The sequence below is a fragment of the Mirounga angustirostris genome, unplaced genomic scaffold (genome assembly GCF_029215605.1).
Source record: "Mirounga angustirostris isolate CCGP_5_RB_7025 unplaced genomic scaffold, mMirAng1.0.hap1 SCAF_16, whole genome shotgun sequence".
NCBI classification, from domain to species: domain Eukaryota; kingdom Metazoa; phylum Chordata; class Mammalia; order Carnivora; family Phocidae; genus Mirounga; species Mirounga angustirostris.
Genome location: NW_026991724.1, coordinates 6587080 through 6613951, shown reverse-complemented (window position 1 = coordinate 6613951; position 26872 = coordinate 6587080). Strand labels below are relative to the sequence as shown.

The following is a 26872-nucleotide window of genomic DNA, read 5'->3' as shown; positions in this document are numbered from 1 at the left end:
TCGGGGGCCCCCGCCCGCTGTGCCCGGGGCCGGGCGGTGGAGGCGGGGGTCGGGGCCCGGCCGCCGGCCACTTCCTCACCGGGGACGGCGCCACCTCGGCGGTCCGTGCCCGCGGACGGCCCGGGATTTCAGGGGGAACCCGGAGGGTCGCGCTGGCGTTGGCGTTCAAGGCTCCCGTGGCCGCGGGGCTCCGCGGGGGGTCCGGCGGCGGTGCTTCCCGGCCGCGTCTGTGCTCAGGGCTCGCCGAGGGCGGGCGGCCGGGCAGGCCCCCGGCACCTCCCTGCATTACACCTTCCAGGCCCCATTACACAGGTGGTTGCGGGTGGTGGGTAGCGGAGCGATGCCACGGAAGGGGCAGCCCTCAGCCAGGAGAGGTGGGGAGAGTCTGGGGGGAGTCGGATCCCCGTTCCCACCCCACAGCTGTATGCATAATTATATGTGTTCGTCTGTGCGTTTTTCTGGTTATGGTTTGGAATCCCAACGAGGTCATTCCCCTTCCTGCCCCCGCAAAGCGGAAGAATTTGAGGGAAAACGGTCTCCTTTAGACAAGGGCTGGCGCCTGGATTCTGGTGGAGAACGGGGAGGGGCTCTGCTAGCACCCCGATGTTAAGCCAGGCTGAAAGAGTCTGGTGGGTTGAGGAGGGGTGACGTGGCACAAGGCAGCAGGTGGCCTTGTTAATCAACTTAATTTGAATTTCAATTCCAGCTGTGTGACCCAGGGCCCGTTGAAGAACCTCCGTGAGCCTCCGTTCCTTACCCTGGATCCTGGGGCTACTCAAACCTACACTCCAGGGCTGTTGAGAATTGGGGCCTATCTATGGAAAGGGTGCCCTGGCTAGTTCTTGACCCTCTCTGGCTAAGGGCCATGCGTGGGGCTTGGCCATCATCCTTAGCTACAGTTCTGCGGGGAGGGGCCGATTTGGGGGCCTATGCCGGGCCCAGGCCGTTAGCCTGCTGCAAAAGTGTGTGTGCCTTGTGTATCCCAGTTCGGGGACAATACTCCCTGCAGGCTTCATGGATGCAGAAACCGCCTAAAGCTGCTGCAGCTGCCTCCCCCAACCCAGGCCCCCACCCCCACCTCTATTGTCCCCTCCTACATGCCCCCCCCCACCTTGAGAGTGTAATGCTTCTCTAGAAAAGGCAAAGCGGGGACCCCATGAATAGCCCTTTTGCTGGGTGGAGTTAGTGAGAAATTGCTGATAAGAAAACTTCAGAACCTTTCTTAATTTAGAAAACAGTAAAAACAGGAGAAAGAAAAGCTTATCCATATGTTACCACTTAAATTAATAAAAAGTCAAGACCTGGTCTCTCCCCTCCCCTCCTCTAAAAGTAACCACTTTCCCTAGATTTATACGCAGGCAGCCTTTTAAAAAACCTGTTCTTTGATGCGTACTGGTTTGCCACTCTTTTTTCATCTATTTCGTGAATCTTTCTGGATTCCATTGCTTATAAATTTTCGTGTTGCTATCTGACAGCTGCGGAGCATTCTTTAGTGTGCATGTCCCGTGATTTCTTTAAGGGACCTCCCTCCCAGTTGTGTTCTTTTCTATCACAAATAATGCTTCTGGGAACATCTTTGTGTTTGTTCCTCACCTTGGTGATTGCTGATCAGAGCACATGCATGTTTCATGGTTTGACAGATGATCATAGGTTGCCCCCCCCCCCCCCCCAAAAAGTGGACTCATTCACATTCCTCCCTGCCCTGGATGACACCACCTCTTCCTCCAATAAAAATCCGTTGCTGCAGGGGGGGGTGTGAGATGCAGCCGTACCCACCTTCCTCTGAGCTGTTGGAGGAGCAGCTACCTCTCAGGGATGTGACTGTGCAGAGTTTAACAGAGGATTGTGCTGTGGGATTTGATATGAACTCCTCTATGGGCCTAACGTGTGCAGAGAACACTGAAGAGAAGAAACCGTCCCTGCTTCTTGGTTCTGGGTCCTTGTAGCCCAGAAGTTTATTTTGAAAAGGACATGAAAAGTAGAAATGGCAAAACCTCTTATTAAATCTCAGACACCATAAGTCATTTTGCAAAGTTATCCAGGGAGGATGAGAAACAGGACTAAAAAAGGGATTTCAAGGCCCTTTCTTTCATTTGTGCTTTTCTCTCTTTTCTTTTCTTTTCTTTTCTCTTCTTTTCTTTTCTTTCTTTTTCTTTCAGCAGAAGCAAAATGGAAATTGCCTCTGATAGCTAGTGCTTTCCCTTGGGGAGCCAGCCTTGGAGACTTCCTTGCCTTAGTTGCTGAAGCATCAAACTCTGGAAGCCTGAGTCGGGAGCTGGCAGGATTTTGTTGGTTGACTCCAAGGATCTCGTGGCCATGAGGACCTCTTTCCAGTTCTTGGCTAGAGGCAACAGGAGAGACTTGATGTTTATAGTTGGGCCAATCCACCGGGCTTCTGAGCTGGAAGTAACCAGAATCTGGGGAAGGTTACGTCCAAGGCCTTCCCAGGGCCAGAGTCAGAAAGAAATGAAGATCCCAGTGCCTCCGGGCAGGCAGGTTTAATTGCGGGTGGAGGTGTTGTGACAGGGTGTGTGTCCCCTATTTATGCCCTGCTGCCTAGAGCCCTGGGAGGGAACTCCAGGGGCACATGGCTGGGGGGTGTTCAGCACAGTGAAGAGCTGCAGAGCTGGGACCAGGTGCAAATCCTGCTTCTGCCACTTCCCAGCTGTGTGACCTTGGACAAGGCCTTCCGCCTCTCGAGAGGGTTGGGAGGGCCAAACTAGTTAACTTTCTGGCCAGATTCTGGTGCAGAAAGAATTTCTGAGTTCCAGAAGGCAGGTGCTGACAGACTGGGGGCGTGGGATTCAGACCAAGGCTCTGATCCCAGTGCTGCCACGTTTCTGCGTGACCTTGATCGTGGAATTTCCCCTCTCAGGACTTGGTTTTTCACCTCTGGTAGTTCTCATTGAGATAAATGATGAAAACCAGGTATAGCAGGTGCGGGCCCCTGGGGAAAGCCAACAAACAGCTAGTTCACCAGGATGAGACTGGCCACGGACGCCTTGTTCAACGGCTTGACCTGGATTACAGGGTGATGAGGCAGGAGGCTCGTTCCGGAGTCTGTGGCACAGCCTAGTAGTCCTGCAGCTTGCTGGGCTTTGGCTTAAGCCAGCTCTTCTGATCAGAACACTGTTCCCTCCTGCTTCACCTTTTGGATTCAGATACCCTCTCCTCCCAGAAGCTTTCTCTGATCTAAGTAGGGGTTGAGCTGACAGGTCTGATTCCAGGTGGGCAGAGAGCAGGTGTAATTCATGGTTTTATCTCCAGATGCCTGTGGAGGTGCCTTTGGTGATGGGCAGGAGCTGGAGGGAGGAGGGGGCAAAGGGCAAGACCTGGGCCTCTCCCCACTCCCCCTGATTTGCATACCAGTCCCCAGCTCAGTTCCTGGCACAGAGTTGACACTCAGCATGTTGAACAACTGGCTGATGACTATTACCTGAGGCCCTGCCAAGGGCTGGGGGCTGTAGCTTTCAGTCCTTCCAGCGCCCCTTGAGACTGGTATTATCTGCATTTTACAGATGAGGGAACCGAGGCCCTGCTTTTGAGCAGCGTGGCAGGAGGCTGTCAGAAGGCGGACCCAGAGTGAGGGCCTGCGTGACCTGGGCTGAACACCTGCCTCTCTACAGAGTAACAGCTGTGGGCTCCTAATGCTGTGGCATTTGGGGGGCGGGGAGGAGGTGCACGGAACAACTGATGGGCAGTAGTAGCAGGAGCTAAATCTGGGGAGCACTGACTTTGCATCACTGTTCTAAGGGCCCCAAGATACACTATCTGGTTTAATCCTTCCAAGAACCTTGGAGATTCTTGGAAGGAGGGATCGCCCTTTAGGAGTGTGGAAATAAGGCTTGGGCTTGGGGGAGGGTCTAGAACGTCTTCCATTGGACTCCCCTCTGCAGAGCCAGGGCTCAGGCCACGACTGCAGCCGGCTGGTCAGAGGGGTTGACGGGGTTTTCATCTTGTTCCATAAGTGTCCTCTAGCTCCTGGTCACTACTGGGCTGTAGGGGGCTGGGGCAGAAGCAGGAGAACAGGTGGGCCACGAGAACAATCCAGCTGTGAGATCCTGGGAGGAGCCAGTGAGCCGGGAAGATGGGTTGCATTTGCTCATGGATTGGATGTGGGTGTGAGTACGTCCAGACAAGGATGGCTGTTGGATTTGGGGCCTGGCATCTCTCTGACTATGTGTGGGTATGAGTGGTGTTCCAGAACGCCTACTGCGCGCTGAGCAGAATGCCGGGTGCCCCTCACCATCCCAACAGCGCCGTTAGAGAAATGATGCGACTGAGGCTTGCGGAGGTCGTGCAGCCTACCCAGGGCCACACACCAGGCCTCGACCCTGGGGCAGCTGCGCCCTGACCTTTTCTGTCATTTTGGCTTCGTTTCCGTGCAGAGGTCTCCACAGACACATTCTGAAGTGGCTTAATATTTTTTTCTGTTCCCAACTTCACTTAGGAAGTAAGGGGCTGCTGAGGAAAATCTAGGCAGAATATAAAAGGATGCTGGGGGTGGGGAGTGGGGCCATTCTGGGCTGCTTTGGCTATTCAAATATTCTAAGCATGGAAGTGTGTGGGGAGGGTAGGGGTCACTGCCAGGCTGGGGTGATTTGGTTATTCAAAGCCAGCATAACAGTTCAGTCACTGAGGTGAGGGGCCTCCTCCCCCATGTCCACTTCTGTTTAAACCTCTGTGTCCTGCATGGGTGGTCTGAGTGGTCCACGATTCCCTGCCACCAGAGCCGCCTCCTGAAACTCATCCCGATGGGCATGAGACAGGATTTTGGCTGTTAACTAATCCCCTCCCCCACCCAGTTAACAAAAACCAATTCACTCCTTTATTCTGCCCTTCCAGCGTCCTCTGCCCTCACTCCTGCCACCCCCTATTCTGCTGACAATGACCGCCCCAGTCAGCGTGGACACCCTTCCTGAATACGAGAAGAGTCAGATCAAGAGAGCGCTGGAGCTGGGCACAGTGATGACGGTGTTCAGCTTCCGCAAGTCCACCCCGGAGCGGAGGACCGTCCAGGTGATCATGGAGACGCGCCAAGTGGCCTGGAGCAAGACAGCCGACAAGATCGAGGGCTTCTGTGAGTACCCTGGAGCCCCGGCCTGTGCACTTCTCCCCTTCCTGCCTTCGCTTATTGGCTCGATACCTTATCTTCTTCTGGAAACGCAAGTGTGGCCATTCTGTCTGGGTCTCCAGTGGCGCTTAGAATAAGTGGGGGAAGTTCGGCCCGAAACGCCCTGGTGAAGCAACAGAGGCCTGCGTGGGCCAACTTGGAAGTGACATAAGGTGGCTCACCTGGGCTGGCAGGGGTGTGCGCCCTGCCTGACGGCATCGGGGATCCTTTAGTTTCTGCTGCTGGTCAAGCTCTCTGCCCTCCTTTTTTTTCTTTAAAGATTTTATTTATTTATTTGATAGAGAGAGACACAGCGAGAGGGATCACAAGCGGGGGAGTGGGAGAGAGAGAAGCAGGCTCCCCGCAGAGCAGGGAGCCCGATGCGGGGCTCGATCCCAGGACCCTGGGATCATGACCTGAGCTGAAGGCAGTCGCTTAACCAACTGAGCCACCCAGGCGCCCGCTCTCTGCCCTCCTGATGGCTGAATGACGGAGCTACAGAAACTCCAGGCTTGCTAGCCAAATGCCTGTTTTGTTTTACCATGAACCACAGAACCAGAGGCCTTTACTTTTCCTCCGTGTGGACAGAGCACGTCACTGAGGATTCTGGAGCTTTTAAATGAAGCTCTGGTCCTGGGGGTGGTGTTTTCTTTCCCCACCCACCTTAGATTGGGCAATTGGCTCAGTTCCTAAAGTTTCTAAGACTGTTTTTAACAAACGGAGTAAGGAGGCTTAAGCAATTTTCAGTTGCAGACTTGCTTTAATTTGCATTTTTTTAAATGGACTTCTTTTTTAAAAAGTCAGCATAATTGAAAAATTAAAATATACACTGGGAAAAAAAAAATCAAACAATTCATTAATACATGTATCTCCTCCCCAGCCCCACCTTGTGCCCCGGGGCGAGCTCGTTACCAAGTTCTTCTGGCTTCCAGAGTATTCTGTGCTTGTATCATGTGAAAGTCGTGTTTTTTGCACGAATGGGTCCCTACTAAAATTTGTACACCTTGATTTGTTTTTTTAAAGATTTTATTTATTAATTCATGAGAGAAAGAGAGAGGCAGAGGGAGAAGCAGGCTCCCCAAGGAGCAGGGAGCCCAATGCGGAACTCGATCCCAGGACCCCAGGATCATGACCTGGGCCGAAGGCAGACGCTTAACCATCTGAGCCACCCAGGCGCCCCTTGATTTGTTTTTCTAATGATTATTTGGAGGAGGGTTCTGATCCGCACATGGGTCTGCCTGATTCTTTAACGGCCACGTAGCATCTGGCTGTGATTCAGGGTCTGAGCCCCGGAGGTGGACACTGGGGTTATTTCGGGTGTTTTGCTATTAGCTACTGCAGCTATACTTCTCTTCTTCCTTTTTTTTTTTTTAAATAATAGCTCTATCGAGATAGAATTCACATACCCTACCCCCCACTGAAAACGAACAATTTGGTGGTTTTTAGTGTATTCACAGGTCTGTGCAACCACCCACCACCTCCATCAATTTTAGAACTTTTCATCACCTCAGCAGGAAACCCTGTCCCTGATAGCCCTCACCCTCCTCCCCTGCCCTAAGCAACCCTGAGTCTCCTTTCTGTCTCTGTAGATTGCCCTGTTCTGGACATTTCCCATAAATGGGATTCTGTAACATGAGGCCTTTTGTGTCTGGCTTCACTCACTTAGCGTGATGTTCCCGAGGTCCATCCATGTTGTAGTGCGTGTTGGTACGTCATTCCTTTGTGCGGTTGAATAATATTCCATTGTGTGGATTTTCCACAATGTGTTTATTTGCTCATTGATGGACCTTTGGGTTGTTTCTACTTTTTGGCAACTGTGAATCGTGCTGCTGTGGGCGTTCATGTACAAGTCTTTGTGTGGGTGTATGTTTTCATTTCTCTTGGGCGTATGCCTGGGAGTATAATTGCTGGGTCATATGGTAACTCTGTTTAATTATTTTAGGAACTGCCAGACTATTTTCAAGGTGGTTACAGCATTTTACATTCCCACCAGCAGTGTGTGTGGGTTATCCTTGCATGCTTTTATTCTTCTAACGTGGGCACACCTGAAGGACAGCTTCCTATAAGTGTTATTTCTGAGTCAGAAGGCAGTTTGGCAGCACCCCCCCAAAAGCCCGTGAGGTACCTCTTCCCAAACTTGAATCCATGCTGCAGTGGGATTCCAAACTTGACCATTCACAGGTGGACTCTGCTAGCTTGGCATAGTTCTTCATTTGATTTCTTTCTTTTTTTTTAAAGATTTTATTTATTTATTTGACACAGAGAGAGACACAGCGAGAGAGGGAACACAAGCAGGGGGAGTGGGAGAGGGAGAAGCAGGCTCCCGGCTGAGCAGGGAGCCCAATGTGGGGCTCGATCCCAGGCTGCTGGGATCATGACCTGAGCCGAAGGCAGACACTTAACGACTGAGCCACCCAGGTGCCCCGGGAATTTTTTTTTTAATTAAAAGATTTTATTTATTTATTGGACAGAGAGAGAGACAGGAGAGAGGGAACACAAGCAGGGGGAGTGGGTGAGGGAGAAGCAGGCTTCCCGCCGAGCAGGGAGCCCAATGCGAGTCTTGATCCCAGGACCCCGGGATCATGACCTGAGCCGGAGGCAGACGCTTAACGACCGAGCCACCCAGGCGCCCCTTCATTTGATTTCTTATCATGAGTCAGATTAAATAGCTTTCCAAAAGGTTTCTTCTGGCTTTGGAGCCAAGCAGGTCTCAGGTGGTACAGAGCCAGAAGCCCTGCTTTGAAAATGCCCATGTGAGTGAGCAGCCAACTTTCATCCCAATTTTGCTTGCATTTGGCTACACTTGATCTCCCAAGTGGCCCAGATACTTGTTGGAGCTGGGGTGGGGTTGGTGGCCTGCTGGGTGTGGAAGGGGTACAAATGGTAAAAGCAGGGATGCCATACTGAGAGTGGGCAGTGGGTCCCAAGCCTGACTGACAATCAGATACCTGGGGGACTTTTAAAAACACCAGCTCCTGGAACCTTCTCCTGAAGCTCATTCTAAGGGGCATGAGATGGGATTTTGTCTCCTGAAATCCATGTCCTGTAGTTCTCCCCCTTCGGTTGACTAAATGCAATTTTGCCCTCTCCCTGGAGAGTTTGAAGGTGACTGTCATTCACTAGGTAGTTTGGGACTCCGTATTTTATTTTATTTTATTTTTTTAATTAATTAATTTATTTATTTGACAGAGAGAGACACAGCGAAAGAGGGAACACAAGCAGGGGGAGAGGGAGAGGGAGAGGGAGAAGCAGACTTCCCCCTGAGCAGGGAGCCCGATGCGGGGCTCGATCCCAGGACCCCGGGATCATGCCCTGAGCCGAAGGCAGACGCTTAACGACTGAGCCACCCAGGCGCCCCTATTTATTTATTTTTTTAAGATTTTATTTATTTATTTGAGAGAGAGAGAATGAGAGAGAGCACATGAGAGGGGGGAGGGTCAGAGGGAGAAGCAGACTCCCTGCCGAGCAGGGAGCCTGATGTGGGACTTGATCCAGGGACTCCAGGATCATGACCTGAGCCGAAGGCAGTCGCTTAACCAACTGAGCCACCCAGGCGCCCCGGGACTCCGTATTTTAATCAGCCCCCCAGTGGTCCTGGTAATTAGCTAGATTTGGCATATGATGCTCTTGAGACTTCCACCCATCCTGCCATCCCTCCTTCCTTCTGTAGTTGAGCATCCGCGCTGCCAGGCACTGTCCTAGGTACTGAAGACACGGCAGTAATCAGCTTCAAATCCTCATGGAGCCGACATTGTTGCGTTAGGTACGAGCAGCATGGGGTTTGACTTGGAACACTGTTTGAGGAGCTTTGCTGTGTGGCCATGGGCGAGTTACATCTGCTTTCTGAGATTTAATTCTCTCATCTCTAGAAAGGGAATAATACTGGTGTCCACACTGCAGGGTTATGGTTGGGAGTGAATAAATGAGTTAATATGTTAGAGGGGTTCAACATGGTGCATGGCATGGGCTAGGCACTCACCCATTGGGAACCCCTGCTGTATTTTTGCCATTGTTGTTGCTAACGAGTGGTGTCCAGCTTGTCCAGGGTGGCAAAGTCTTGCTCAGGTGTTTGGACTTTTTCTGGAGGGCAGCAGGGATCCAAGGAAGGGTTTTCAGAAGAGGGATGACATGATCACATTTGCATTTTGGAACATGCTCTGGCAGTCCTGTGTGAGATGGATGTGTTCCTGGTAAAGAGACAGAAAAAGCCAGTTCTGGGGTAAAGAGCTTAGTAATGGTGCTCCCTGACCCCTCAGAGAGCAAGCCTTCAGGTCCTTGATAGGGACTCTCAGGGATGCATTTCCAGCTCACTGTTGTAAGGGTGATGTCCTGAGGGGGACCCCAGGACATGGTGTTCCTTCAGGGCTGTAAGTTAGTAGGACCATGCAGGTTACTGGGATGCCTGCCAGCTTGCACGAGGGAGCACGGGCAGGTGGTTTTGGAGTCCTCGGCAAGTGGTGTGTGACTTGTGGACAGGTATCCCACACACACCGGCTGCCCATGCAGGCTTGGGTGACGGTAGACACACAGAGGTCCTGCTGTCTAAAGCAGGGAGTGGTTCTCCACCAGGGCGACCCCCCCGCAGCCCACTGGGAGCATGCAGCAATGCCTGGAGATACTCTTTGTTGTCATCATTGGGGATGGGGTGTGCTCCCGGCATCTAGCGGATCAAGGCCAGGGATGCTGTTAAACATCTTACTATGCCCAGAACAGCCCGTAACACAAATAATACTCTAGTACAAAGTGTCAGTGGTGCTGAGGTTGAGAAACGTTAGTTTCAAGTCACGTGTTGCTTTGCTTAGGGCCATAAAATGTCAGTGGGTTTAATAGGGTATCTCTTTGGACCCTGTCGTGATGGAGCACTGTCATGTGTTCGGCCCATATTTGCTGTCCTATTGGGTGCTGGACTGCTGTGCAAGAGGCGGAAGGGTGGAGCCCCTGCCCCTGGTGGGGAACAGACCCAGCAACCAGCCGTTGCAGGGTTGTGTGATCAGTACCACAGTGAGGGTCTGGGCTCGGTACCGTGTGAGGAAGGACGGTTCTTACCCATCTGGCTGTGAGGGGGATGGTAGGGAATGGGGGGGGGCCTCCTCGAGGAGGAGCTTCTTGGGTGGCAAGTTGAAGGAGAAGCTACCAGGTGGCCTGCAGGCTGGCTGTCTTGAAGTGGGATCAGCAGGTGCCATTGAATATGAGTGAGTAAGTTTGTGGGTCAGAGATTTGGGCAGGGTTCAGCTGGGTGATTTTACCCTTTGTGGCCTGGACTCAGGTCATTTAGTGGTACTCAACTGGTGTGTCCCTTGGTCCGGAAGGTTCCAGAATCTTCACTTCCACATCTGGCGCCTTGGTGGCGATGGGTGACTGTGTGCCTACTGCCTGCTAGTCCCAGAGTAGTTGGACTTAACACGGTGCTTGGCATCCCCCCGGTGGGTATGTTCCAAGAGTCCTCAGCAGAAGCTTCAGGGCCTCTTATGGCTTAACCTCAGAAGTCCCAGAATGTCCCTTGTACCAGCTCAGGTCACCAAGGCCAACTCGGGTTCAAGAAATGGGGAATCTCCTCTGTGAGGAGAAGCCTGCATGTGCAGGGTGGGAAGGAGCTGGGAGTGGCTGGTTACCATGAGAGCACCTGGACCCCGGATCCTGACTTGCAGCTCAGATCCCCACTCCACCACCTAGTAAGCATGTGAACTGAGGCACTCCATGCCTCAGTTTCCCTATCAAAGTGAGATAATTGCTCCTATCCAATATGAATTAGATGAATTTTAGGATAGACAAGAATTAAGTGGATTTTATGTACTTTTTTTTAATATGTGGGAGATTGGAATGTAATACAGTAAAAGAAAAAGGGGAAAAGACACTGGTGGGGAGTCCCAAGGCCTGGCTTCTAATGAAGACTGTGGATCTTAAGCCACTCACCTCTTGGCTGTCAGTTTCCCTCTTGCTTTCCAAGGGGGATGGTAAGATGGTGACTGGGATTCCTTCCAGCCCTGGCCTCCTGAAGAGCCTCTGAATATAGGGAGGGAGCTCATGGGACAGCCGGGAAATGCTGTGTGTGTGGTTTTTCTTTCCTTCCAGGGGCACCAGCTGAGTCTCCAGTAGAAAGGAGCCCACTTGGGGCCCTTGCTGGGTTAAACCTTTAGGGTCCTCTTGCATCTTCTGCATTTGGGAGGCCTGGAATGTGTCTCGGGAGCTGACGTGACGCCCCCGGTTTGTGGAGTCCGAACAGGGTTGGTGCGGCAATGAGCTGCCTTTGAGGGTGTGGACTGTGGCCGTTTCGACTGAGTAGGCTTGTATCCCGAAGTTTGCAGTTGCACCTACTCATGTTTTCTCCATCTGCTTATTTTTGCCAAGTTGTGGCTGCCCGTGAATTGAGGAATTCTCAAAAATAGGAGCTGTCCCGTTGCCCTGGTGTGGGGTTCTTGGCTTGTCCCCCTGACAATGACGAGACCTGCCTCTAACGAGTGCTCTCTGTGTACCTCTCGGTGTGGCAGCACATCACACACACGAGCTTGTCAGCTGCTCACAGTGAACCTGGGAGGCAGGCATCCTCCCTGCACTATTGAAGAGGACACGGCGTCCTGGGGAGTCTAAGAGATGCGCCCAAGGCCACACAGCCACGACCAGGCACAACTACAATTTGTACCCGTTCTGTCTGTCTTCAGAGTCCCACCTCCTGGTGCTCTTAGCTGTTTCAGTTCTGTGCGTGATGGAGAAGCACCCCGCTGGCGACCCAGGAACAGTAGCTCCGCTCAGACCGCGTTGTTGACAACGGGAGGGAAATGCATTCATTCCTTCTGTGCGCACAGGACACGCTCTGCGGGGTGCTGGAGATGCTGGGGGGGTGGTGGGACTCTCGACGTGCCCTGGTGAGCAGGGAGACAGGCGTGCCAGGGGGCTGCACAGTGTGGACAGGTGCTGACAGCCAGGGCCGGTGAAAGGGTGGCGGTTCTGTTTCTCCGCTAATTCTGAAATCCATCCTGGGGCTTCATAGCCCTTAAAAAAATGAATATTTTTGAAAGTTGTTGTTATCTTATCAGAAGGTTTTCAAAACAATGGAGAAGTGGCTGTTTTTCCACTGGCATCCTCCATCTAAGAAGAAATCCACATTCCTTCAGACATCCCATCAGAGATAAGACTGAGCCAACATCCTCAGTATCTATAAACTTATTTGTTGATTTAGATGTGCAGTTATGGTACATGATAGCACAGAGTCCAGAGCCCAGATGCCCAGGGTCCAATCCCAGGCCTGCCACTTAGTTGGAGTGTGATCTTGGGCCACTCATCATCTCTTTGTGTCTCCATTTCCACATCTGTAAAAGGACTAGTGAAAGAGCCAATTGCACGAGACTTTTGAGAACATTAAATGAATACATGGGAAACGCTTGCTACGTTGCTGAACACCCTGGAGGCAGATGCTCGACTATTAGCTGCTCTTGTCATCCTTGTCATGATTATTGTCATTGTCCTCATCAAACATAAAGGCAAGCGGTATTGTAGAAAGGATGAGATCAATGTTAGAACTTCCACTTACATAGTGATTTTCCTTCCTGGTTCCCTTCTGGGGTATACTCCATGATAGAGACTGCTGGTATAAAAAGTAGAATTGACCTTTTCATTTATTTTTTTTAAAAGATTTCATTTATTTATTAGAGAGCGCATGCGCAGGTTGGGGGAGAATGTGGAGGAGCAGAAGGAGAGGGACAGGCAGACCCTGTGTTGAGCGCAGAGCCTGATGCAGGGCTCGATCTAACAACACTGAGATCATGACCTGAGCGGAAATCAGGAGTTGGACACTTAACTGACTGAACCACCCAGGCGCCCCAACCTTTTTATTCTTGTTATTGGTTCAGACCTGCTTGTATGCTGGATGGTTGAGGAATTGGTTTCTGTGGTTGTTCAAGGGTTTTCTGTCCTGGATCATGATCATTTGATGTTCTTAGAATTTGTTCCTTTGTTGATTTAGCAAATGCTCAAAGAGGACTGAGTGTGTATCGGGTGTTACACTGGTCACTGGGGATGAAGTGCTGAGCGGGACAGTGGAGATCCATAAAGGAGCCTCTAGTGCCTATAGTTTCATGGGAAAGAAAAAGCCAAACTAATCATTCCATCATTTTGGATTGTGATGGATGCTAGGAAGGAAAGAAACAGGGTACTGGGACAGAGTGACCAGTGAAGAACACTGTTTGTAGGGCAGGTCTCAGAGAAGCCTCACTGTGGAGGTGACATTTGAGCTGAGACTTAGTGGGTGAGAAGGAGGGAGCCAGGGGAATCTCTGTGGGGAGAGCATTCCAGAGAGGGCATGGCAGCAAAGCTTCTATGTTAGTCAGGGACAAAGTGCAGTGACAAGTGATTTCTTCATATAGTACAAGTTTCTCAGCCAAGTCATGAAACAGTGGGTGGGATTGAGGGGTGGGGCTCTGCTGCCTGGCAGCACCGTGATCCCCTAAGACTTCCGAGGCCACCTCAGGATCCTCTGTGTCCAGCCAGCATGCAGAGGAAGAGGAAGAATGGAAGATGCCTTAGAGGGTTTTATGGGCCAGGCCTGCAAGGTGGAAGGTGCCCAACTTCTGCAGACCAGAACTTGGCATGTGACCAGCTGCAAAGGATCCTGGGAAATGTGGCCAACCTGTGTGCCATTAAGAATGGGAAATGGGTTTGGAGGGCATCTTGCAGGGTCTTCCATGGCCCCTAATTTTGGAGGGGGCAGAGGTGGCTATAGCAACCTCACGGATGCCTGGAGAACAGAATGATTGTAGGGGCTTGCTTGGGGGATGGGTTCTTGTAGGAATCCAAGAAAATGAACAGTCTTACCCTGTAAGTGGCCTTCGTGGGAAGGGGAGGTGGTGGCACTGAGGACTCACCATCCTGTCGGTGGCAAGAGCCCCTGGCGGTGGCTTCTCTCCATGGACTGGTCTCCCTTATGTGTCCTGGTAGCCATGGCTGGATTCCCCAGCAAAGCCTTTCTCCAGCTTGACTCCCTGTGCGGCCCCTACCAGGAAGCCTGAGGTGTCCCCGCCCCCCCCCCCCCAGGGATGGGCTCCTGGGGGAGGCCTGTGATTGGCCAGGTCTTTTCGAGCCAGTGCACAGGGATTGGCTCTTTTGAGGCCATTGTCCTCTCTTGGGTGTGGGCAGGGTAGGTGACCTCTCCTGTTGGAGAGCGTAGTCTGGCAGCTTCAGGACTTATGGGCCGTGGGGGGGGGGGTGTCCCTGTAATGGGTTGAATTGTGACCTCCCCCCAGATTCATACTTCAAAGCCCTAACCCCCTGGTACCTCAGCATGTGACCTTATTTGGCAGTAGGATCTTTGCAGAGGTACTCATTAAGGTCATGCTGGCGTCGGGTGGGCCCCCAGTCCAATATGACCGTGTCCTTAAAAGGAGAAGAGACACACAGAGAAGGCCCAGTGACGAGGGACGCGGGGCTGGGAGTGGTGTATCTACAGGCCGAGGCACACCACTGGTGCCAGAAGGTGGGGGAGAGGCACGGAACAGATTGACCCTCTCAGCCGCCAGTAGGAACCAACCCTGCCAACACCTGATCTTGGGCTTCCAGCCTCCAGGGCTGTGAGACAGTAAACTGCTGTTGTTAAAGCTACCCGGTCTGTGGTATTTTGTTATGGAGGCCCTAGCAAACGAAGACACTCCCCTTTAAAAGGGGCCTAAGGGGTGGTGGGCTGAGCATGACCAGAGGTGTCCATCTGGCTGCAGATATGATGGGCAAGTTGGAGTTTGTTGTAAAAGAATTTAGGGCCTTTGCTTTATTTCAAGGGTCCTCTTGCTTCCTAGCTACGCTGGTCTTGACCCGGGCCACAAGGACTGCGTAGGTTTGACTCCTGACTCTGGCTTTTTAGCTGTGTGACCTTGGGCACGAGACTTAACTCTCTGTGCCTCTGTTTGCTCATCTGCAAAATGGGAAGGTTGGTAGTGCCTGCCTTCCAGGGTTGTTAGGAGGCTCAGATGTGTGTGTGCCTGTGGGTTTATCACTGAGGCACCTGGGAAGCCCTCTGTAAGGTTTGCTCTTGTCCTTACGGCTCATGCTCCTTTCCTGTCTCTTGGAAGTACATCCCGTGAATTCTCTCCTCCAAGCAACCAAGCCTCCCCTTTGAAGGACCCTGTGTACGTCAAGTGAGTTGTAGTCGGTCCACTTTGGTGCTCCATCTAGGGAGGGAGCTGTTAAAAGCGATCTCTTGGTGAATCCTTTTAGAAACTCGTCCCCACCTCCCACCATCCAGTGGATCTTAGAAATGAGCATGCATTTTTCACACATCAGGGTAGCAGAGTGACATGTCTTGGGTTGTCTTGGAAGAGACCTAAGTGCTGTGCAGTTTGAAGCTGAAGCCAGAAATCCTGGTGTCAGCGTTTCCTGCCCTCTGGCAGGGGCTGACCTGGAGCCAGACGCTCAGTGGTCCTTCCTGCCCAGACTGTGAGCTCCGGGCGGCCGGGTCCCGTCTGTCCTGCTGACCAGACCAGCGAGGAATCCCCAGCGCTCCGCCTGTGCCTGGCCCACAGCGGGTGCCTCCCGATACGTGTCCGGTGGACGGATCCGGGAAAGGACCTAGATGCCCCTTTCGGCCCCCGCCCGCCTTTTTCTCCCCCCAGAGACGGTAGGATCTGGGGTTAAGATAGGGCATCCCTATGGCAACTTCCTTTTTAGCCACACACACATACAGCAGTTCCGGTCTCGGCCCTGTGCTTACTGGCTGCATGACCCTGAGCGATTCATGCCTCTTTGTGCCTCTGTTTTCTCTTGCGAGAGATGGGGTGATGGCGGAGCTTTCCGGCACGATCCTTGGGAAGATGACATTTGTAAATGTGTGTAACATGCCTGGTGTGGATCCGAAGGGGGAGGGGGTCTCATGCTCAAGCTGCCCTGGTGGCTTGTCAGCGCCTGCCTTGGTGTGTTCTGGAAACGTTCTCGGGGCCGTATGGGGCCCATTCACAGCGGCCACCACTTCCTGCTGTTTTGGGCATGCAGGGGGCCTTTTAGGGTTAAGGTCCCCTGGATTCCAGCCTTGGGTAGGCCAGCAGCTCTGGCCCTGGCCTTTCTCCTTGGAGGCTGGGGAGGCCCGCACTCGGGGAGGAGGAGTGTCCACAGGTCAGTGGTGATGTTTTGGAAACAGAATCAGAGACCATGCCATTTGAGAGCAGAGGGGCCCTTCCCACTCTCCCAGCACGGCTGGAGGAAGCTTTCACCCGCCCCGAGCTGTGCTGGCAGCCAAGGGTGAGTGTGTGAAGGAGAGGAAGAAGAACCTGGAGACTGGCAAAGTTCGGGTCCGCACAGCATGATAGAGACTGGGAGAGGAGACCCTGCGGGGCACCTGGTCGGGGGCGGGATGCCAGCCTCAGGGTCATGACAGGATGTCATTGGCAGGTGTACCCTCCCCGTCGTGCCCGGACCATCCAGGCCACTCCTGGCCTGCTGCCGGCCTCTGCTGGTTGCCCTGGGGCCTGGCCGGAGGAGGACCCGAGTCCCGGGAGAGCTGAGAAGGGCCCCAGCTGGGGTGGCCGAGCATGAATGTTACGCCAGTTTCCTGCTGGAGACCACTCCGAGCTGATCTCCTCTGACCTCCTTGTGCTTGCCCTGATTAAAATAACTCCGATTTTGTTCTCCTCGAAGCAGTTACGTGTCTTCATGAGCAGAGATGTCTTTAACTACAACTGGGTGAGGGTAACAGCCCCTTTCCCCTGACCCAGAGGCAAGTGTGTGAGCACTTGGTCTACACCCTTCTGGATTTTTTTTTTTTTTGGGGGGGGAGACATAGATACATTTTTCTAAAAGGCTGTCCTTTTACATATTCTGGTGTCATGCCTTTTCCATTTTGTGCTCTATTGTGACCATTTCTTACTATAAGCTGTTCTCTTAAGGCCTGGCTGCCTGGGTTCAGATCTCGGTGCTGCCACTTAAAGTGTTGGTGACCATGACAAGTTAGTTAGCTTCTCGTTGTGCCCATCTATAAAGTGGGGTCAGAGTAGTGCCTCCCTTAGGGGATTCTCACAGACATTAGCTGAGCAAATTAGGTTGCACACTTTGAGATAATGCCTCACAAGTATCCCAGAGCCCCCAGCAAGGGTCAGCTGCTCTTGCTATGATGAAGGTGGCAGTGATTTCTGTGGACTCTGTGGTAAGCAGAATCAGGCCCCCCTTCCCCACCCCAAGACATCCCCATCGTAATCTCTAGAATCTGTGCCTACGTTATCCTGTAGGGCAAAAGGCTCTCTACAGATGTGATTAAGAATCTTGACATGGGGAGATTATTCTGGATTATCTGGGTGGTCCGGATGTAATCACAATGGTCCTTGTGAGTGAAAGACAGAGGGAGGAGGGTCAGAGTTGGAAGAGGAGATGTGATGATAGACCAGAGGTCACGGAGGTTAAATTAGTGGCTTTGAAGGTGGAAGGGGTCCATGAACCAGCCGCAGGCCACCTCCAGAAGCCAGAAGAGGCACGGGAACAGATTCCCCCGTAGAGCTCTCCCAACACCTTGATTTTAGCCCAGAGAGACCCATACCTGACTTCTGACCTGCACAAGTGTAAGATCATAAATGTGTGTTGTCCTAAGTCGCTGAGTTTGTGGTGATCTGTTATAGCAGCCATGAATATACCCTTCTCTCCAACTTAGACAAATCATATTTGCTTCGGGTCATTGTTTTTAGTAAATAAATATTAGGGCGCCTGGATGGCTCAGTCGGTTAAGCGCCTGCCTTTGGCTCAGGTCATGATCCCAGGGTCCTGGGATCTAGTCCCATGTCAGGCTCCTTGCTCAGTGGGGAGCCTGCTTCTCCCTCTGCCTGCTCTTCTCCCTCTGCCTGCTCTTCTCCCTGCTTGTGCTCTCTCTCTCAAATAAATAAAATCTTAAAAAAAAAAAGAGAGATTATACCTATAGCTAAGTGCTCACATATACCCCTTCCTCCCTAGGGAAACCAGGATGCTGCTTTGATAATTATTCTGATGCATATTTTTTACATTTCAAAAAAATTTAATCTTTAATTAGCATATAATCTGTTAGTTGTGAGGTATCCACATTGTTTTCAGTGGCTTTATTTTAACTGCCCTTTGGTTTCACTCAGTGAGTGTCTCCTGATGGGACACCTGTCCTCATGATGATGGTTATTTTGGTTTCCTGTGGTGGAAATCTTTCCAAGTACATACCTTCTGTTTGGTTTTAAATGGCTATAACCTTTCCACCTGGTCTTTCCAAGTACAAACCTTCTGTTTGGTTTTAAATGGCTATAACCTTTCCACCTGATCTTTTTCTTTGTATTTGTTTAGTCAGTTTTCTCTTTCTGGATATCATGAAGCTTACTATTTCGCTATGTCAGATATTGATCCTGGGAATATTTTTAGTGCTAATCCTTAGGCACGTCCCTGGTCGTTTCATAGGATAAATGTTGAGAAGAACTGGTGGGAGCAAGGGAAGGCTGTGTCATGGGCTCTGGGCACACTGTTCCGTGGTCTGCAGGAAGGCCACACTGATTTGCATGCTCATCCACCACCCTTGCTAGCATCCGGGTGTCTGTGAACTTTTACAGATGTGAAATTCATAGGCAGTGAAGGGTCCCATGAGCGTCATGCTTCCTTGCCCTGGTTGGGTATTCTTTCTTTCCGAGGCTGTGGATCCAGTAGCTTGATTCCCCTGGTGGCTAAAGGCCGTGGATCTCACCATGGCATCAACATGACCACTTGGGATGGTGGTAGGAAAACTTAGGAGCCCATCCTGTGGGCTAAGGCTGCCGACAGACCCTCATTTAACCCACACAGCAACCCCAAGAAATTGGTATTTTCCTAATCTTCTTGCTGAGAAATTGGATGTTGAGGGAAATCTAGTCGTTTCTGAGGTTGACAGTTAGGATATGGTTCCAGTTATTCTAATTGCTCAGCTCATGTGTGTGTCAGGCCATCTTCCGGGAGGAGTTGGATGTCCTGAGAAGGCTTTGAAGGACCTTCCATGTTGGAATTGACTCCAAATGTACGTAACTCTAGAGAGTTGCTAACCAGAGCTGGGTCTGCCAGGAAGAGGCTGGATTCTGATCCCCTGATCTGTACTTCTAGCACCAGGGACTCTGTAAATGTGTGCTATTGAGCTACTACTTTCTTTTTCTTTTTCTTTTTTTTTTTTTTTTTTTCAAAGGGGGAATCTACTTTCTGTTTCTATAGATTTGCCTTCTCTGGACGTTTCATAGAAATGGAATCATAGCGGGTAGCTTTTTTCATCTGACTTCTTTCATTTAACATAACATTGATGTTCGTCCACGTTTTTGGTGTGGATCAGTACGTCATTCCTTTCTGTGGCTGAGCACTGTTTCATCGTTAGGACAGACCACATCTTGTTTATCCATTTCATCCCTTGATGGACCTTTGGGTTGTTGCCCCTTTCTGGCTGTCATGAGTAATGCTGCTGTGAACCTCTGTGGACAGATTTTCGTGGAAGTAGGTTTTCGTTCTTTAGGTATATACCTAAGAGTGGACTCGCTGGGTCACTTGTAACTCTGTGTTTGCTTGTTTGAGGAGTGGCCAGGCCGTCCTGCACGGTGGCTGCCCCGTTTTACATTCCCCAGAGCAGCGCGGGAGGGCTCCCATTTGCCTGCATCTTTGCCGACACTTGGTATTGTCTGTGTTTTAGGATAGCCATCCTAGTGGGGGTGAAGTCCTAGCTCTTTGTGTTTCTGATTTGCATTGCCCTGATGGCTCTTGTTCTCTGTTAAATAGAGCTCCTCGTGCTCTTTGGGTGATGCAGTGTTTTCCCATTGAACACTTTCTGTGGCAGTGGCACTTTCCCGGGCTGGTGGTGCCACCTGCGTGCTTACCTTGGGGGTAAGCCTAACGAGGAGCACATGGGTCTGGACGCCGATCAGTGGGCATGTGATTCCTGGCCTGAGTCTAGAAGTAGACATTTTAACCCTTACTTCTGTGTTTTGGGGGGACAAAAGGACCATTTGATGAAGGTGATAGCCCATCAAAGTTTCCTTCGTAAACATGCAAGATCACCCAGAAGCTGTGGGTGAGGTGTGGCATAGATTTTCCCTCATTTCAAGGTTCGATGCCTTGGCCTGGGGTGTCCGCTTCCCTCCACACTTCCCGACTGCCTACATGAGCCTCCACCTGCCGTTCGGCCACCAGCCGTCCCCTAAGGGGGAACGGAATCGGGAGGCATGATGCCACAGTAATTCCTGCGTTTCCTGAGCACGTGCCTCGAGCCGCCGTTGTGCCGAGCCCTGCACGCGCACGGTATCCGTGTGATCGTGTGTACAGACGTGCCCGTATGGTGTGCAGTCATCACAGGAAGCCTGTGAGCTAGGTCCTCTGTGCCGGTGAGTTAGGTGAGCTTAGGGGACTGGCCCACGGTCATCAAGCTTTTTGGAGGAACTATGTCAGGCCAGTTTTCCCCTTCACCAGCTGCTGTAGAACCTTCAGGTTGAGAGATTGAAAAGCCGAGGCACAGACTGGGAGAAAACGTTTGCAAAACACATGGCTGATAAAGGACTTGTTTCCAAAATATATAAAGAACTCCTCCCCACCCCCTCCCACCCACCTCTCCATTCTGAAGCCAAACTGGGCTACTTCTAGACTAGTGTTGTCAGCAGCAGTGCCAGGCCTCTGTCCGTAGAATTTAAATTCCTAGGCACCACGATAAAAAAAGGTACAAAGAAAAAAGGTGAAGTTAATTTTAATATATGTTATGTAACTCGGTCTATCCAAAGTATTATTATTTAAACATGAACACAGTATAATTATTGAGATTTTATATTCTTGTTTTTGGTCTGAGTCTTCAAAATCCAGGGTGTATTTGATATCTACAGAACATCTCAGTTTGGACCGGTTCCATTTTGCGTGCTCAATAGCTGTACCTGGTTGTCGCTGCTTTATTGGACAGTGTCATTCTAGAACATACCTCCACCGTCTCCACCTTCCTTCTTCCATTACCCACTTCATTATCCCCACACTCTTCTTCTTCCTCAAGCAAGAGAAGTGTTCTCCCTGGGACGGCTGCTGTGATGATCATGATGGCAAGTATGCATCTTGCTTCGTGGGAGGTCAGGTGGCTTCATTTTCCCACAGAGATGGGATCGTGCGTGTCTGCTGGCTTTGCCATCTGCCTGGGCATCTGTCCTAGATTGAGGTGTGACACCTGATCAGCTGGGCCAGAGTGTCCAGTTCCAGTTGTGCGTCTGCAAATTACTGGGGAGCCCAGGTAGAACCTTCCTCTGGGGGTGGCCTGCATCCTGGGGGGCACCGATCAGCTTGCCGACTGGGGAGCGTGTGCGTGCCCTCGTTGTGTATGTGTGCATATGCGTGTGTCTTTCTCCTCTGGCTGCTGATTGCCCAGTCTTCTGTGTCACCTGTCCTAACTCTGGAGAGTGTGTGTCTGATGGCCCAGTTGCCACTGCCCAACACACAAGCTGGGGTCTTTTGGCCGGTGAGGTCAGAAGCTACTTCCAGCATAAAAGAGAATTCCTGGAATGGGGGGCTGAGAAGGAGGCTCTGTAACTGACGGAGTCCAAGGAGCCAGGGCGTGGGGGTCAGGAAGCAGGAACGGCCTCCACCATTCCCTGTTCGTCTTTCCTCGGCCCTCCTCATTTCCCCTTTCTCTTCGTTCACAGACCTCCTCATCTGTAGATCAGATCATGTCGCCTGGGGTGCTGCTTTCTCTGAGCATCCACAGTTGGTCCTCGTTATTTGTGGATCCCAGCCCCATTTTGCCCACTCGCTGAAATTTTTTTGTAACCCCTGCACCGAATCTCGTGGCACTTCTGTAATCCTTCGCAGACATGAGCAGAGTGGGGAAAATATTGAGTCGCCGACATGCGACATGTGTGTTCCCAGCTGGCTTCTTGTTTCAGCTTTCCTACAGGTAACAGGTGTCCTTTCCTCAGATGGTTGTTGACACGTTTTTCTGGTTTTGTACTTTTTGGGGTGGTTTTGTTGTGTAAAATAGCCCCCGAGGGCGATCTAGTGTTCCTGAGCCCAAGAAGGCTGTGGCGTGGCTTATGGAGAAAATGACAAGTGTTTGATAAGCTTTATTCAGGCATGAGTTCTAGTGCTGTTGGTTGTGAGTTCTGTGTTAATCAACAATGTATATTAAATGAGGAGTCTTTAAAAAGAAACACAGAGGGGCTCCTGGCTGGCTCATTCAGTGGAGCATGCGGCTCTTGATCTCAGGGTTGTGGGTTTAAGCCCCCATGTTGGGTGTAGAGATTACTGAAAAATAAAGTCTAAAACAAACAAACAAACAAAAAACCATACACACACAAAAACGAGGTTACATATTGATCAGCTGATGCAAATGTCGTGACCAGAGGCTCGCAAGAACCTAACCCTGTATTTCCTTGGGAGCACTGGTTCAGTACTTGCTAATTCAGGGTTCATGGTGACTTTATAGAATGTAACTGCCATGAATGATAGAGAATTGGCATATATGTCAATCCAGGGAGAAGACTCTGGCTCTGCTTTTGTCAGGGGCCCATCACTTGGTCCACGGATGTGAATTCTAGAAGAAGGAGATGGGTTCTAGCCAGAAGATGGGTGGGAGAGCGTGCATCTGGTTTCTTCTCTAGACTGGAGAGAGAGTCTCCTCCCTCCAAAGCCACCTATTGCAAGTCTCAGGGTGCAGCTTACAGCCCCAGGTCCTGCTTCCAGAACTTTCCAACTTTTCTTCCCACAGTCCCAGGAAATACCAGACCTCACGTTTGAGAGGGAAGAAAGTCTCTTTCTTTGAGCATTAGCCTCTTCCACTGCAAAATAATCAAAGCTTCTGGGGAATTGGTCTGTTGGAAGTGTGCAGTCAGGAGAAGACATTAGGCTGTAGCTATCAGACCGGTCACAGGTAGGGGCCACTAACTGGTCATCTCTTGGCGTTCCATTGTCATGGCTTCATTCATTCCCACCATTATTCATTCATGTAGTTAACTGTTTATTGATAAACCAAGGGCAGTTGTTGAGTTGAGAAAAATAGCCTTGATCTTTAATTCCATGGACATTGTTAGGGAATGGGCAAACGTTGGATCAATATGGGACATGAATGCACGTAGAGTGAAGATGAGTATGAGTTCTCCCGCTCTCTAAGAGGGCTCTGGGAGGACGTTTTGTACCTGATGGGAGCCAGACTGATCCAACAGTGGCCTCGCCAGGCCCAGTGGCATGCTTTGTGGCCCAGAACCACATCTGACCTCTGGCCCCGAGGGCTGAGGCTCTGCACTTTCTGGTTGATGTGCTGTGGGAGATCCCGTGACATCATGTATAAGAGCAGTGTTGGATTTGGACAAGCCTGGGCTTGACTCCTAGCTGTGTCACTCTGTAGGGGACCTCCCACTTGAGTATCTGTGAGATGGGCGCAGGGACGGTATCTGCCTTGTGGGTTGGTGTGCAGCCTAGAGGACAGTATGTGAGGCCTAAGTTAGCTCAGAATTAATTGAGTGCTTTTGTTAGTATCGTCATGAGGGGAGGGCATTGCTTACCAGGTCCTGGACTTGGAAGGCGGGGGGGTCTTTCCTGATGTCCATCTCCTGAGAAGGAGGTGCAGCTCCCTATTCCAGGCCCGGAAGCCAGCCTGGGGATGGTGCTTCAGGTACCTGTTGCCATATAACAAACTGTGTCACAACACCGGACTTCAAACAACAATTCTGCGGGTCTGGAATTTGGGCAGGGCGCACCTGGGTGATGGCTGGAGTCCTTCATCCAGCCAGCTTCAACTGATGGTGGGTGCGAATTTCCACGAGGGCTCTCCTCCCTTGTCTGCCCCTCGGTGCTCTTTACTGCAGTTTCTCTCTCCCTCCCTCAACATGCTTAGCTTGGGGTGTCACTTCTGGCGTGGTGTCACTTGCGCTACATTCTTTTGGTCAAAGCACATCATAAAGCCAGCCCGTGCTCGAGGGGAGGGAAGCAGATTCCACCTCCTGATGGAAAGAGTGGTGAAGAATTGGTGGCCGGCTTTGGTCCACCAGCAATAGAGACCGTGGTAGCCGGGGGCATCTCTTGGCCTTGAGCTTGGATGTATCCAGAGGTGTAGAAGGCAGCTCCGGTAAAAGGTCCCCCTCCACAAGGACAGAGGGAGGGAGGGTAGGGATGGGGGACCCAGGCCAGGGTCAGCGTGCTTGTGCCAAACTTTGGGGCTGGAGCACAGATGTCTTAAGACAGAATGGGAGGAATGGGGTCAGGTCCAGGGATGGAATGTCTGTCCGCTGTTTGTTTTTGGTCCCACTGTTTTATTGTTCTCCTCAGTGGGTAATAAAGTCTTTTGAGGGGACCAGCTTGTTTTAGCTGAAACAAGTGGTGGGAGCATTCGGGAGTGAGAGTCTTGCTTCGGTGTCAATGAGGTGGGGTGTAGCAGGGATCTCCCTGAAAGACACCCAGTGGGAGATGAAGCACGGGAGATTGGGGAGCAAAGATTGAGACTGCTCTCCTGGCCCCACTGCTTCTTGCTGTGTGACTGTGGGCAATTGAGGGAGCCCCTCTGAACCTCAGTCTCTTTGTCTATACAGAGGTGTGTAATGGAGGGGTCATAATGGCCCTCACCCCATAGGGTTGGGGTCAGCTAATACAGGTCAGATTTGTAGCACAGCGTTTGGATCAGAGTAAGTGCTCAGTAAATGTCAGCGGCTGAGGATGACCATGCTCACAGGGCGTCACCTTCATTACCGTTCAGATTATGCTCACATAGCCTTACCTTTATCAGGGTAATTCTCACATGGGGTTACCTTTATGACCAGGGTGTTTCAGTAATTCTCTCAACCTGCCATATATCTCCTTCTAGGACTAAAGCTTCCAGTTGCCAAGGTTAATTGGGAATGGTTTCTTTTTCCTCAGTTAAGAAAGGACTGTGTGGTCGTCGTCAGCAGCTGGGGACAACAGAAGGCTTAAAATGAGCGACCTGTGACATTGTCCCTGCGATGAACATTCATGCTGATGGGGGCTGGGTGAAGGGGAGCAGTTCCTGTCCTTTCTGGACAGCAAAGGGCGGGGTCCTTCAGCTGGAGGGTCTCTGCTCTCCCTGGGGCGCCCAGAGTAGTGTGGCTTCCCGGCCTCCTGCCCCTCACCAGGGGGGTCTCGGCCAGAGCAGTTTGGGGGCCACACAGGACAGTGAGGTGCTCATGCTTGGCTGAGCCCTCTGAATGTCAGGGGCAGAGGATATGGTCCTGGGGTCATCTGTCCCCCAGGACGGAGCTTTGGGGAGCTATGAGACCACCCTGTTCGGCCTCCTAGTGTGTGTCTTCAGAATGGCCATGGCTGGGGCTGTTTTCCTCTTCTGCCCCCTCCCCCCAGCCTGGCTTCTGTTGACTTAACCTGTTCTGAGGCTACTGCTCTTTCAAAGGCCAGTGGGGGTCAAGCGCCATCTGGAAGACAGAGACTCCAGCCTTGTTGTGGGGGATCCAGGTATGATGCCCGATGCGCCAGCCTCTGTGGACGTGGTTCCTTTGATGCTCAGGGTCGTCCTGGTGGGAATCTTTCCATAGATCTTCAGGGTACTATTGTTTAGTGCTCTCAAAGTTACTCTTCAGGTACTGGACTATTAGGCATGCCCCAGTTTGGGGCTATGAAGGGGGCCACCTGACAAGTCTGAGAAGGGGGACCTTGTTCCTTGTTAGAAATGATTACTTAGTTCTGAGACGATGGGGTCTGAGAATGGAGAGCGTTGGGGGCACTGTTACTTGGACACCCGGGGCCTTATCCCATTTCTGCCCTTTGAGATGGGTATTGGGCCTTTTCGGAGCCGGTTGCTTTGTTCCTGTGCCTTACCCATTTCTCAACTACCCATTTAGGGCCTAGAAGGTGATAGGCACTAGATGTGTTGGGTGCTGGGTAAATAGAGGCAAGTGACCTGGACAAGGTCCTTCCCATGAACCTTGTAGGCCGGTGGGGACAGAGGGATAATAGAAAAGAAAGGGGGATGAAGGCCTGACCTGCCCAACAGAGACAACTCAAGGGGAACAGCGTGAACCCTCAGTAGGCGTGCTCAGCTAAGTCCTCTCTGAGCAGGAGGCGTTCAGGCCTCGGTCTTCCTGTGTATAAAATGGGAATAATAAGAGAACCTCTGTCACTAGGCAGGTATGAAGGTAGAATGAATTACTGTCTGTAAAGCATCTATCCTCTAAAAGCAAAGGTGTTTTAGATGTCATTATTTTACTGTTATCCTAGCTGGAGGGCAGTCTTAATTTTCGTGTGTGTGTGTGTGTGTGTCCGTGTGTGTCTGTGTCCTGCCCGGAGCTGTGTGTGTTTCCTTCCACTGTTCATTTCAGTGCTGCCTGGAGGTTTTTAAGAGGGAAGGGTACCCTTCACCCATCTCAGAGAGCTTCTGGGGACGGGCTCACACAGCGCGGGACCGCCGACCCTGACCGCGTGGGTACCTCCCTGTCACACTATTCTTACTATTCTTACTGCATCTGTGTAGTTTTAATTCACATGCAGTGCATTGTTCAATTCCTGGCATACAGAAAAAGCCGAATAAACGTAAGCTATTACTGTTTGTGGGGGATGAAGATCATGGGCCTGGGCCAGACAGCCTGCATTCCAGTGCTCACTGGTGAGGGACCTTGAGTAAGTCACTTCACTCCACTGAGTTGCCCCTTTTATTTAAAATAGGGGAACATTTCCTCCATTTCACCGGGTTGTGTGTGTTAAATGAGTTACTACGTGAGGGACCGGAAGAAAGCCTGGGCGCTACCTGCCGGGCGGACGGGTAGTCGCTGACGGTGGTGATGGTGCTTTCGGCTACACATTGCTGTGTAACCAAGTGCCCCCAAACTTAGCACCTTAGAACTGCACAGATTG

The 26872-nt window shown here is 51.4% G+C and overlaps 1 protein-coding gene across 4 annotated transcripts in view; it reads left to right on the top strand.

Moving 5' to 3' along the window:
- PLCG2 (phospholipase C gamma 2) overlaps nt 1–26872 on the top strand; it is a 167518-nt gene that overhangs the window by 11743 nt on the left and 128903 nt on the right. For 2 of the 4 annotated variants that reach the window (XM_064580799.1, XM_045890678.3), the window contains one exon: nt 4846–5080. In XM_064580799.1, coding sequence (XP_064436869.1) covers nt 4846–5080 — 235 coding nt within the window. Of the gene's footprint in view, nt 1–3518; nt 3637–4845; nt 5081–26872 lie in introns of those variants that run through there. The other 2 variants (XM_064580800.1, XM_064580801.1) reach the window with 2 other exon arrangements.